Source organism: Ovis aries, chromosome 9 (assembly GCF_016772045.2).
Source record: "Ovis aries strain OAR_USU_Benz2616 breed Rambouillet chromosome 9, ARS-UI_Ramb_v3.0, whole genome shotgun sequence".
NCBI lineage: Eukaryota > Metazoa > Chordata > Mammalia > Artiodactyla > Bovidae > Ovis > Ovis aries.
In genome coordinates, this window is record NC_056062.1 from 67,963,065 (window position 1) to 67,977,535 (window position 14,471).

The window sequence follows — 14,471 nt, forward strand, 5'->3', positions numbered from 1 at the left end:
GTCATTTTGGTAAAAAAAAAAAAAGTGTCTGAAATTCTAACTGTTGTATGTGTGTGCATGCATGCTAAGTCGCTGTTGTACAACTGTGCTGTTGTAGAATTAAGTTCAAAATTGTGCTTCTGTGCAATTCAGTTCAATTCTATATTATGGAAAGATGCTCTCCATCATGAACTCTGTACTGCAAATTCTCACAGCCCGGATCTCAGGCAAATGCTTATTCTGACCAAGGCACTGGTTATTGAGAAGTAAAGCAATAAGAACACTCATTTAAAATTGTAACATCACATTGGTACAATTATTTTATGCTTGCTTTCTAAAAAGTTTTAATCATGCTTCTCCCTAAGTAAGCTGCAAAACATCAACAAGCCTAATATGGATAGAATGCTCTGGAATACAGGCTACCTGTCTCAGTATTCAAAGTGGCCATTTAAAATGATTAATTTTTCTCCTAAGTTGCTAATAACAAACATCAATTTGAGTTGATAGTAAAGAACTTGAAATGTCAATCTACAAAATGATCATCTTTAATCTTAATGAGCATGTCAAGATTCTGAACAAAATTAATCAAACCAGACAGGAAGGTATAATTTTGATATTTTGAGGAGCATCATTGCAATTTAATAGTGGCCATTTATCTTCTAAAAGAGATCAATAATGATTAGATAATAGCTCTAATAACCTGGGAAAGGATATAGAACACATCTGATCATGCCAGTATGTGGAAAAAGTACTACAAGTGAATGTAATAAAGATATAAAATAGTCTAAACACCATGAAGTCAAAAATAATAACTGATAATCAGAAAAATATTATTGCAATTGCCAGAGTGATAAAACTATTATAGAAATAATATGTACAACTATGGTTCTGATATGATGAAAATGATGTTATTAAAGACACTTTACAACATACCTAGTATAACATGTAATATGGGTTGAATGACTTGAATCTTTTTCTACATCACAAGAAATTGATCGGAAAGAAGAAATTAATTGCACTCTGTTTCCCAATTCTGCATTGCCAACTCCATAGTCAAACTGGTTTGCTTGAGCAAAACCTGGAAGAGTAAAAACACTCAATTATTACTAATGGAACTCTGTTTTCAAAGATCTAACAATTACCATTTTGTATTGAATCACCAAATAAATAAGGAAGGGTATTGATGTAAGCCGTTAATCTACTTCACATTTACCCCTGTGGTTGCAATCCTCTTTGAAAACATAAAAATTAGCCTATAATTAATTAATTCATAAAAGCAATGCTTGCAAATCTATTATCTGTCAGGTGTTGTTAAAGGCATTGAAATCAAATGGTTTATATCCCACTAATGGGAGAGACGGGTGAAGAAATAGACAATATACAAATATATACCACCAGATGTTGTTTCTGGTGGAGATAACTACTACGAAAACAGCAGGCAAAGGGGCACAGCAAGAGCAGACAAAGTGAACAGGATTTTATAAGGCATGGGGTCTTTACCTTGAGTACCTATAAAGCAAAATCGGAGGTAAGGCTTGCAAGTAGAGAGTTTGAGAGTTGATCCCTTGGGGCGAGAGAGAAGAAAACCTGGTGGTCAGCTAAGAGCTCCGCTAAAGATATAATAGAGGGACTTTCCTGGTGATCCAGTGGTTAAGAATTCACCATCCAGTGCAGGGTACATAGGTTCAATCCCTGGTCAGGAAACTAAGATCACATCTGCCTTGGGGCAATTAAGACCTAATGCAGCCAAATAAATAAATAAAATATTTTCTAAAAGATTTAACACAACAGGGTTAATGAGACAAGCAACAGGCCTCCCCAGCTGGCCGTGAGGCTACAATTGATACTTATTTGACCTCTCTCAGCCATTGTACTTTCCCTACCCATAAGCCAGAACTTCCGCTAATGGAGTGATGCTAACCTTTATCCTGAGGATCTGAGCCCTTGGTTTTCTTCCCTACGTGTGGTTGTGGCTGCCTCCTATGCCTACTGACAGTTATCACTGCACATGGAAGCCAAGAGACGCCCCAAGAATACCACAAATTCCAGACACACTCCTCCTTCTCTGTATCAAGAAAAAGCAACCCTGCCTCTTCGGAATCACCAGAATTGACTATCTCTAGCAGTCCACTGCTTATGTTTGCTGAATTCAAACTGACAGGATAGTAGCAGTAGTTTCAGTTCAGTGGAACCCAGACCGGGATCCCTGCCAGAGGCATCCTCTATCTGGAAACTCAGACCCAGAACCCAGGAGAACCTAAAATTGCAAGAACAGAAAGCACAGATTCAATCTTTTGATTACTGGAAGCGATAAGGACAGGGAGTAACCCTTCATTCCCAGCTCCATGTATCCATCTGTTGGGAAACAATAGTCCGGATCCGCCACTGGCTCAGTGCCTATGGCTCTGATGACGGACAGCGTCCCACCTCACAGGATGTTGTTCCCAAGCTGGGCTCTTAGTCTTGCCAGCTGTAGGCTGTTCCATCATTCTGTTAGGCCACCTGTTTCAGGATGATGCAAGGTTTGTGGTCATGTGCCCAGTATCACAACTTTTCACTATAAAATATGTTCCTTGTTTTGAGGCCCTATTTTATGAAATATTGTGGCTCTTTATTGAATTTCACTGTATTTTGCGGAATTATACTCTCAGAAGATGAGGCCATTAAAGGCACTGTGGAAAGAGACGGCAAAAGCCTTCTGTGGAGTGGGTGTCAGTACCAGGAATAATGAATCTCTGCTTGTCCATGAGGGAAGGAGAGAGATGCAGCTGACATGACTGAGCGGCTGGGTGGACTTCTTGAGGATGGTGCCTACTGAGACTGTCCTACATGCTGGTCTCTGCTACTGACAGGGCAGGCAGTCAGCAGCAGCAGTAGGTAGCTCAGTGCTGATGAAAAGAGGTCCCTAGTGTTGGCCCATGCATAGCCCTCCCCATGGCCCTCTGTCCATAGGTCATTGGACAAGCACTCAAGTAGCCAAGGAGAGAAGCTTCTGAATGAGTCATCCAGTCAACCCAGTTGTTCTGCTGTCTCTGTCTAGTGGAAATTAACTTGAGACCTACAGGTTTGCAGCCTTCCCTGGTGGCTCAGATGGTGAAGAATCTGCCTACAGTGTGGGAGACCTGGGTTCTATCCCTGGGTCACTGTGTCGAGGTTCATCAAGTGCCAGAGCCATAAACTATAGCTGTGGGAACACTGCATGCTAGGGGACAGTGCTGTTTAAAGGAAAGGGCATCTGGACCCTGACATCTGGGGTTGGGATCCCAGCTTCAGCAATTCCTTGCTGTCTGAACTTGAGCATTACCTTTAGACATAAACTCACTTAGTCATTTTTCACCAGAAAAATGACCATAATAATCTACTTGGCAGGAATTATCAGGAAGACTAAATGAGGCCTTTTATATAGTACTTAACATGGTGCCTGGCTCCTAGGTTAAGAGCTCAATTGATAAATACTCAGTTGATATATACTATATTTTAAGTCAGGCTTCCCAGGTGGCTTTAGTGGTAAAGAACCCACCTGTCAACACAGGAGGCATAAGAGATGCAGGTTTGATCCCTGGGTTGGGAAGATCCCCTAGAGGAGGAAATGGAGACCCACTCCAGTATTCTTGCCTGGAAAATTCCATGGACAGAGGAGCCTGGCAGGCTATGGTCCATAGGGTCGCAGAGTCAAATACACCTAAAGCAACTTAGCATGCATACATGCATATTTTAAGTCACAAAATATTGATAGTTATTATCAGTGAATATTAATATCCTTTTAAAAAAATAACAGGACAAATAAGTGAGAGGCCAGGATTTGAACCACGGCTGTGATGCCAGCCTGGCACCTTTGTGATATTCAGAGAAAAATAATATTTAAAAATGCACATTAGAAAGCCATTCCCAGTTATCCAATGTAAGTTCCTCTAGAACCTATGTTCTTAGCTCCTCTTCTTTATAGGTAGAAAAAGTAAGCAGAAACTAAACAAAGGGTGGGATTTTAATAAATTAATTTTATTTAATTTATTTTAAAATTTATTTTATTTAATTAATTTTATTTAATTCTTCTAAGCTTAAAACTTAACCAAATAGGACTCATCCATATAGGCTAAAATACAAACATATCAATTTGACATGTGAAAGATACTTGCATTGAATTTGCAATCTAGGAAGGCAGTTACTGCTCAAATGGAATTTTGAGAGGATGCATGAAAACACAGAAAAGCAAACTACTTGCAAAGCCACTTTTTCCTTTTGCCAATTTCTGCTTATCTCTGTACTTCACATTGAGTTTGGAACACACAGATGGGCTGCTGGCCACTAACTAAAGAACACAGTTTTACTTGTGGTGTGGCTCAGGATGAGATATGTGTATTTATCTTCCTGTTAGGCACACGTCACATCAATGATATGGTAATGCAGATAATGGTTTTCAGCATTTCTATGACAAATACAAGTTTAAAAAATAACACCAACAAAAGATGATATTGTTTCTAGCTTAGGAATTGTTTCAATGTGTTTTATATATTATAACTTATTAGCTACTTCCAAAGAGTTAAAAGGAAATAGTAAAGAATCAGCTTTAAAAAAGAATTCTAATTTAAAAGTCTAATTCTAAGTAAGTCACTGGGTATAAAGAAGATACCTCTGGAAGTACTCCAAAGCATAAAGATTACATGAAGGGTTGGGTGTACCCTGGCAACAGAAAAGGTGGAGGCTTCAGATGGAAATTCCTGACATGTTGATGTATTTTTTCCCCTTTTTTTCAGAAGAACTGGAGACAAGACTAGCCAGGCACGCAGTCCTGGGTCTCCTGATAGCAGCCTGTGCTATCATGAAAAATGTGCGTGCTGTCACAGCCAGCAGTTGTCATGTACCATGCAGGCTGTTTTGATTCCTCTGGTTTAAAAAATTAAAAAATCAGGGTTGAGAAAGTACAAACCCACTTAAAATCTGTAACATTCAAAACAATGGGAAAAATGATGCAATGTGATGGAGGAGAACTTCTAAAGAAGGAAACCATCCCTATAATATAAATGCAAAAGAATAATAAAAATAAAATGGCTCTAATTCATGGAGCAGATATTATATACCAGTGCCTTAGCTACATCGTCCTTTTCAATATTCACAATAGCCCCAACAGGCAGGAATTAATAGCCCATCTCATTGATGAGGAAGCTGAGGCTTAGATAAGAAACTTGCCCCAGTCCCCTAGTGGGAAGCGGCAAAGGTGGAGCTGAAAGCCAGTTGAACCTGACTAAAGTCTATGTGCTTTCCGTAATATTATAAAACGTATATAATTCACCACTTCAGTTAAACAAAAATATACCTGCTAGAGATTGTAATAAGGGAATATCTAGAAAACAACAAAAGTAAAATGTTATACCTTCCAATTGATTTTTTTTTAACAAAGAGAAATATCAAGGAAGACAATTAAGAAATACAAGGAATGAATATCAAGAAATAAACACAATGAAGTTAGAAACATTCCAGAAACTTATCAAAATGATAACACTCCTCATTAAATCAGCCATCTTAGAAGGAGATACAACGATTTCTACAATTTTGCCACTGCTCAAAACACTTACTTGGGCAGCATAATTATAAAACTACATAACTTTGACTCTTGAAGATAGACTTTAGAAGAAAGTAAAACACTAGCAAATTTTTACCTGTAAAGTTCATTATGTGTGGAAATAGACAAAAGCCATTTGGATACAAAAAAAGTACTAACAATAGATCTTTCAGAGAACTCAAGTTAAATATTTCTATATTTTAGTTTTTCATCGTGACCACTACAAAAAAATTTTTTTAATATCAATTTATTTTTTTTTATTTTAAAATCATTAATTCTTACATGCGTTCCCAAACATGAACCCCCTCCCACCTCCCTCCCCATAACATCTCTCTGGGTCATCCCCATGCACCAGCCCCAAGCATGCTGTATCCTGCGTCAGACATTGACTGGCGATTCGATTCTTACATGATAGTATACATGTTAGAATGCCATTCTCCCAAATCATCCCACCCTCTCCCTCTCCCTCTGAGTCCAAAAGTCCATTATACACATCTGTGTCTTTTTTCCTGTCTCGCATACAGGGTCATCATTGCCATCTTTCTAAATTCCATATATATGTGATTTTAAAAGTTATACGGGACCAACATTTAGGTGATCAAGTTTTTAAAAGCCATTACCAACATTTAGGTGATAAGAGTATTTAAAATCCCATTAGAAGGTGTTCTGTGATTAATAAATTATCTCTGTATTCAATTCTAAACATGGAGCCTGGGTCAGACACAACACTGACAGGTTAAAGTAGTTGCTCCAAATAAATTTTGTTCAAGTACCACATTCACGTACCCTTGGAGGTCTGGTGTATTTTGCAAATTCATTATCATTACCTTAGACACATTCTATATATATCATTGGCCCCAAAACAGTATTTAGACTCACCTTTGAGAAAGACATTAGGTATCACAATTTTAGTCACCTACTGTGTGTGGTTAAAGCAAGGAGAGGGAAGACATATCAGAGTAGGCAGATGTATCTGCAATTCAAATAGGATTTAACTATTTTATAATTCTTGGCTGGAAGCATCCAGAAATGCAGATTGATGGGAAAACTAGAGAAACTATAAATTCATCATGACATTTTGTGCTTCATAAGTAAGAGGACTACTCTTGAGACTCATAAAGTTTACCAAGAAGAAAAGGTTATAGCTGGATTAATAAGGATGTTCCTCCAAAATGCCTTAAGAATGGAATGGTTTGTTTTGTTTTTCCCTATTTCTAACTAGGGATGAACTGAGTCTATGCAACTAAACTCAAGCCATGGTTCCTGGATGAGAAAAAGTATGTGTCCTAAGCCGCTTCAGGGGCATCTGACTCTTTGTGATCCTGAGGAGCCCAGTAGGCTCCTCTGTCCATGGGATTCTCCAGGCAAGAATACTGGAGTGGGTGGCCGTGCCCTCCTCCAGGGGGATCTTCCCAAACCAGGGGGATTAAAACCCTGACTCTTACGTCTCCTGCATTGGCAGGCAGGTTCTTACCACTAGCACCATCTGAGAAGCCCACAGAAAAGGTGTAGGTGTTCATTTATTTATTTTTAATGGGAGGTAATTGCTTTATAATGTGTTGGTTTCTGCTGTGCAACACCACAAATCAATTATAATTATATATATGTAAGTAAGTAAGTGTTAGTCGCTCAGTTGCGCCCGACTCTTTGCGACCCCATGGACTGCAGCCCACCAGGCTCCTCTGTCCATGAGATTTTCCAGGCAAGGATACTGGAGTGGGTTGTCATTTCCTTCTCCAGGGGATCTTCACAACCCAGGGATCAAACCTGGGTTTCCTACACTACAGGCAAATTCTTTACTGACTGAAGTACAAAGGAAACCATATATATATACACACACACACACATACATATATCCCGCCCTCTCGATTCTCTCACCCACCCCCATCCTACCCCTCTGGGTAGTCACAGAGCACCAGGCTGGGCTCCCTGTGTTAATTTAGCAGCTTCCCACTTTTGAGGCAGAAGGAAATACCTGAGCGGTTTTATTGTTTTGTTTTGTTTGGGGTGCTTCTCTCACGGCATCTAAATGTCTGTTAAAAATCCAGCACTATCTAAGCAACTATTATCAATAAACACTATAAGGGAGCTATGGAAAAAGACATTTTAAAAAGTCCTTAACAAACACATTGTCTCCAGGTGTCTAACTCTTAAAAAAAAAAAAAACACACACACACTTTAATCCAAAATACATTGTTCACAATTTAGAGGCACAAACCATTTCAAGTACACCATTGAGAGATTAAAATTCTACAGAAATTTTACTTAGAAATATTGAAAGACACTTCAATATATAAGACAGAATTATTAAATATCTTGCTTTGTTAATTCTCTGACTCCAAAAAAATCCCACTGCACTTCTTAAAGACTAAATAGAAGGTTTTATTAATATTCTTTAAAAACCTTTCTTCCCCATCCTTCAAAAATTCATAACCATCTGAATACTACCATCATTTAGATTGTAAACAGTGAATGGCTAAACGAACCATGTATTTCTATTTAACTCAAGAAACAGTTGCTCATTAAATATATTCCGTAATTACCTACTTTGTTTCCATCCCAAGACCAGGCAAGGAGAAAGTCATACATAACCCATGTTCTGATGAAGTATGACTGCATGGCAGAAGAAGGGATCCAAAGCTTTGCTTTCAATTGTCTTTTTCCCTTCATAACCATTCTACTTCTCCATCATACACCCTTACTAACATCCTACTCCTTCAAACTCCACAAATGTTTTGTTTAATATAAAAATAAATGCTATTAGACCCATGAAGAACAAAGTAGGTAACTGCAGAGTTGGGTTAAAGATGTTCCTTTCAATTCAGTCATTATAGTCCAGATCCTGGAGTTAAACAAGTAATTATAATACAAATGCAGATAGTCAGGTTGATAGAGACTCTCTGGGGTTTCATTAGGTGTCAAAGAGGATAGAGTTTTCTTACTCTGGCCAAATAGAGAAGCAACTCTAGTGGATTTAGAAGAGGAAAAAATCAATCCCTAAATGTGAAAGTCTTCAAAATACCTCAACCTTGGTGAAAAATAAAAGGCAACCGTACCTTCTCCTTTGATAGTCAGCCTTGTTGCTCCATTTATGCTGCCATATTTGGGTATTATTTCTGTGATTTTGGGAATTATTTTAGAGCCATCTGAAAGATATGAAAGTACAGTAGAAGTAAAAGCCTCAAGTACTTCATTTCAGCATCAAATGTTATGCTACAAATTACAATGGTGTAAGAAAATCATCGCGGAGATTACAGGACAGAAAGTAAATACACTTATGTTTTATTTTTGGTTCTATTACTAACCAATGACCAGACAGGGAGTTAAGTCTTTAACTTAGTTAATACTCATTGGCTTCATGCAGAACACTATCTTACCTGCTACAAAGAGGAATAATACATGATCATTTTCAGCATTCGTACCTATCATATTAAACATATTATTAGACCCTTAATTGCATATAGTGCTCTACTAGATGCAGTCAGTTCCATAACTACAGCTATCAGCCCACACAGGCAGCAGACAAGGCTGGAGAAACAGCTCTGTGGAGAATAAGGTCATTATCAAAACCCCTAAGAAATGCATAGCCTGGTAAATTGAAAGAATAGTCCAGGTACAGAAAGGAATGGTGTGTTTTAAGAAGAAACTGTTTTCTGTGACAGAGTTAAGACTTCAGGGAAGATCATTTCTGAAACTTTCTGATGATAGTGAGTTCTCAATGCAAAGGTCACTAATTCATTCAATAAACAGTGTTAGGCTCCTGGGCATTGAAAAATGTGTGACATTCCCAACTTTTCCAAAAGTTCAACTTAGTAGAGTGGCAGAAGAGAGCACAGGGGCGACGTGAGTAAGAAAGGGCGTTTCATCCACACTCCTGGGGTCATACTGGCTTTTTGAAAGAGGAGTGAACCTGCTGTGCCTGGGAGAGCAAACCCGGATTAGCTAGACTGGACAAACCGGGGGCAAGGTGGACTTCTAGGCCAAGACAGGTGCCTCTGCAAACACAGGGATGAGTGAGCTGTTTCTCTGGAGAACTGGAATTGATGCTTCGAAACAACTCAAAAGTTACAGGATGGCTTAAGGGATTTATTTTCTGCTTAAACTGTACAGGTAACTATTCGGTCCAGTAACAAATTCTCAGAATAGGTGGGAAAAGTTAAGTGACATAAAGAAAAGCCACAGATATTTGAAATGGACGACTGAGAAAAAGTTTAAAAATTATGATTTAATTCATTCCTGCCTGAGAAAAGTTTAGTGTGGACTTCACCTACAGTGGCAAAAGCTCTCCAGCATAAAGAAGACTGTCTCCCCCCTCCAAGACCCAATGACTCTGCCCTTGCTGTTTGTCTTTGTCAAGTTTCAAGGCCACTCCTGCTTCAGGCACATTTGTAACCTGGAGCAGTCCACAGCCAAGAGTAGGAAACTCCAGCGAGCAGGCTGGATCCTATCTCTTAGACGCGCTGCTCGTCGCCTATCTCAGGTTCATCCTCCCCGTTATCTCCACAGCCAACTCCAGTTTCTTATCTTATCAAGTCTCGTTCCAGTCCTCTCTTGAGTATTAGTTGAAGGCACAGGGCAGCTGCCCCTGGAAATGACTGACACCCGCCACAAAGACCCATTCCTGTCCTACTGGGAGACTCTGTCCTTCTTTAATGGAGAAGAGACCCAAAAATGGAGAAGGGAGGGGTCGGATTGTGTCCTCCACCCCCAGCCAAATGAAAAAGGTGAAGTTTTAGTTGCTCAGTTGTGTTCGACTCTACGACCCCATGCACTGAAGCCCACCAGGTTCCCCCAATAATGGGATTCTCCAGGCAAGAATACTGGAGTGGGTTGCCATGCCCTTTTCCGGGGGATGTTTCCGACCCAGGTCTCCCGCATTGCAGGCGGGATATTTACTGTCTGAGGCAACAGGGAAGCCCACGCGTAGCCAAATTGCAATCTCTTTTTCAACTGAGTCACCACGGATGGAAGGGGTGAGGTTCCAAAATTCAAACAGCACCTCTGACGGCAAGAGCAATCTGCCTTCGTATGTTTTTCTGTGAAAGCGTGTGTCTGTCTGTCTCAGGCTCATCCTGCGTCCCAGGATTACTAAACCTAGTCCCCAGGATCGCCATGCAGTTGCGCACCCTCAGCCTTGACCTAGGCAGGAGCCAGGCGGTGCCGCCCCTCCCCGGACCCCAGGAGCGTCTACACCAAACTCTCCTGCTTGCCTCCCTGGTGCCCCAACTGAGTTACCTGCGCGGGGCTCTGCGATGCTCAGGAGCAGCCCCCAGAGGCCGCAGGTCCCCCAAAGCCACAGGTGTCCCATTGCAGCGCTAGAGGCGCAGGGTCCACGCCCGCTACTCGCCTGCAGCTCGGCCCGCGCCCGGCTCAGCCAGCTCGCGCGCCCGCCTCGTCCAGGCGCGCAGGCGGACTCGCCGCCCCGGGGCCGCCCCACGCCCGCCCCACCCCGCCCCGCCGGCCCGGGCGCCCCCGGGGTTCGCGCGCAGACGCACACCTTTCACCCAGCGCCGAGCGCCCTGGCCCGTTGAGCGCCATCGCACCTCCGCAGACTTGAGGGCTGACGCCGCAAGGCTGTCCCCACAGGTCCAATAACCCCACTTTTTCTTCGCAAGAAAGATCCAGCGGCAAGTGTTCCATCAACCCTGCCTTTTCTCCCTCCGGCGATTCACCTCCTACTCCACCCCGTCCTTCCTCCCTTCCTTCCAACCTTCCTTCACTCCTTCATTCCTTTCTTTCTTTTCTCCCCCCACCCCGCCCCACCATTTCTGGACTTAAATGTTTGTTGATCTCTGGGCACGTTCCCCCACTCCCCACCCCCTGCAAACAGGCGCCTTAGAGACTTCAACTCACAATAGTTCCATAAGGACTGTTACTATGATTATGACCCTCATCCTCACATGCCCTAACTGAGGCGAATTTTAGGTTACTTGCCCAAAGCCATACACACTTAAGTGTCGACCCAGAACTTGAGCCCGGAAACTTCTGAGCCAGGGCTTTTATGCCCTGCACTGGCTCCTACTCGGCAGACTTCAATGCTTAGGACACACTCACACTGAAAATTATTCATTATTTATTGAAATTTGCATTTAAATTGGCATTCCGTATTTTTATTTACTAAATTTGACAACTCTACTTGGAAAGAGAGAACTCTAAAGTAAGTGAAATTAAATTACAAATTAAAAAAGAGCAAGATTCCTTGCTCTTCAGGAATCTCAGCGGGGTAAAATGTTGTTGCTGTTAGATTCAGTTAATTACAGTCACCTTATAATTTTGTGCAAACGGACTGTCAATTGCTCTGGTGAAAGCAATGCCTGCATAGGTACCCTGACCTTCCTTCCTTCTGGAAATCGTGGTAGCTCCTGACACTGTTGACATCTTTCTTGAAATTCCATTCCTCCTAATAGGCTTGGGTTTCCTCCTATTTCTCCAATTGCTTCTATCTAATGTTTTTCTCATCCATCATCTTCTGAAAATTGATATTACCGCAGGGTTTCTTTTTTTACTCTTCCCCTCTTCTATCCAGAAGCAGACCAATGAGCAGAAAATTATCTAATTGAATGCCAACTTGCTAATTAATGATTTGCCAAATTTATTAAATTTAAAGATTGTAGTGTTAATTCAGTTCAGCTCAGTGGCTGAGTTGTGTCGACTCTTTGTGACCCCATGGAGTGCAGCATACCAGGCCTCCTTGTCCATCATCAACTCCCTGAGTTTACTCAAATTCATGTCCATTGAGTAGGTGATCCCATCCAACAAACTCATCCTCTGTCGTCCCGTTTTCCTCCCGCCTTCAGTCTTTCCCAACATCAGGTTCTTTCAACTGAGTCAACTCTTCGCTTCAGATGGCCAAAGTATTGGAGTTTCAGCTTCAGCATCAGTCCTTCCAATGAATATTCCGGACTGATTTCCTTTAGGATGGATTCGTTGGATCTCCTTGCAGTCCAAGGGACTCTCAAGAGTCTTCTCCAACACCACAGTTCAAAAGCATCATCAATTCTTTGGCGCTCAGCTTTCTTTATAGTCCAACTCGCATATCCATACACGACTACTGGAAAAACCAGAGCCTTGACTAAATGGACCTTTGGTGGCAAAGTAATGTCTCTGCTTTTTAACATACTATCTAGGTTGGTCATAACTTTCCTTCCCAGGAGTAAGCATCTTTTAATTTCATGGCTGCAATCACCATCTGCAGTGATTTTGGAGCCCCCAAAAATAAAGTCTGACACTGTTTCCACTGTTTCTCCACTATTTGCCATGAAGTGATGGAACCAGATGCCATTATCTTTGTTTTCTGAATGTTGAGACAATTTTTTCACTCTCCTCTTTCACTTTTATCAAGAGGCTTTTTAGTTCCTCTTCACTTTCTGCCATAAGGGTGGTGTCATCTGCATATCTGAGGTTATTGATGTTTCTCCCGGCAATCTTGATTCCAGCTTGTGCTTCTTCCAGTCCAGCGTTTCTCATGTCGTACTCTACATATAAGTTAAATAGGTAGGGTGACAATATACAGCCTTGACGTAGTCCTTTTCCTATTTGGAACCAGTCTGTTGTTCCATGTCCAGTTCTAACTGTTGCTTCCTGACCTGCATACAGATTTCTCAAGAGGCAGGTCAGGTGATCTGTATTCCCATCTCTTTCAGCATTTTCCACAGTTTATTGTGATCCACACAGTCAAAGGCTTTGGCATAGTCAAGAAAGCAGAAATAGATATTTTTCTGGAACTCTCTTGCTTTTTCAATGAGCCAGAGAATGTTGGCAATTTGATCTCCGGTTCCTCTGTCTTTTCTAAATCCAGCTTGAACATCAGGAAGTTCACGGTTCATGTATTGTTGAATTCTGGCTTGGAGAATTTTGAGCATTACTTTACTAGTGTGTGAGATGAGTGCAGTCGTGCAGTAGTTTGAGCATTCTTTGGCATTGCCTCTCAGAGAGTGGAATGAAAACTGACCTTTTCCAGTCCTGTGGCCACTGCTGAGTTTTCCAAATTTGCTGGCATATTGAGCATAGCACTTTCACAGCATCATCTTTCAGGATTTGAAATAGCTCAACTGGAATTCCATCACCTCCTCTAGCTTTGTTCGCAGTGATGCTTCCTAAGACCCACTTGACTTCACATTCCAAGATGTCTGGCTCTAGGTGAATGAACACACCATCGTAATTATCTGGGTCATGAAGATCTTTTTTGTACAGTTCTTCTGTGTATTCTTGCCACCTCTTCTAAATATTTTCTGCTTGTGTTAAGGCCATACCATTTCTGTCCTTTATTGAGCCCATGAAGTCCATTTGCATGAAATGCTTCCTTGGTATCTCTAATTTTCTTGAAGAGATCTCTAGTCCTTCCCATTCTGTTGTTTTCCTCTATGTCTTTGCACTGATCACTGAGGAATAGAGCAGTAATTAACAGCTTTAACAAAAATGCTCACTTTAGGTTATTAGCTATGAAATATGTAGACGTATTGGAGAAGGAAATGGCAACCCACTCCAGTATTCTTGCCTGGATAATTCCGTGGACAGAGGAGCCTGGCAGGCAACAGTCCCTGGGGTTGCAAGAGTTGGACCTGACTTAGCAACTAAACCATGTAGAAGTATATATTTCAATATCAATAACCAAAATAAAAATTTATGGAATTTCTATATGGAATTGTTTGGTTAATTTTGATTTATTTCTGGCACTTTCAAATTCAAGTTAAAATAATCTAAATTATATTTTAGATGACCTCACTAAAAAAGTGAATTCAATTTTATTAAAAATTCCAATTTTTGCACAGGCTTTTAAATTTTTTAATTTAAATAGACTATGAGGCAGAGGCTAAAAGATACTAAAGAGGATATTTAAAATGCTTTTAGTGTTAAAAAGTAGAAGATTTCATTCAAAAATATGGAGTAAGTTAGAAGTAGGTGAAAAATCTTGTTACAGACATATGCTGAT

At 40.8% G+C, this 14,471-nt stretch overlaps 1 protein-coding gene across 5 annotated transcripts in view; it reads right to left on the minus strand.

Moving 5' to 3' along the window:
• The window catches only part of PKHD1L1 (PKHD1 like 1), a 193,822-nt gene extending 182,867 nt beyond the window's left edge, over positions 1-10,955 (minus strand). For all 5 annotated transcript variants that reach the window (XM_060393472.1, XM_042254383.2, XM_060393473.1 and 2 more), the window contains exons 1-3: positions 10,775-10,955; positions 8,596-8,685; positions 913-1,057 (exon numbers count right to left, since the gene is read on the minus strand). In XM_060393472.1, coding sequence (XP_060249455.1) covers positions 913-1,057; positions 8,596-8,685; positions 10,775-10,847 — 308 coding nt within the window. In that variant the 5' untranslated portion in view covers positions 10,848-10,955. The remainder of the gene's footprint in view (positions 1-912; positions 1,058-8,595; positions 8,686-10,774) is intronic.
• Positions 10,956-14,471: the final 3,516 nt, after the last annotated feature.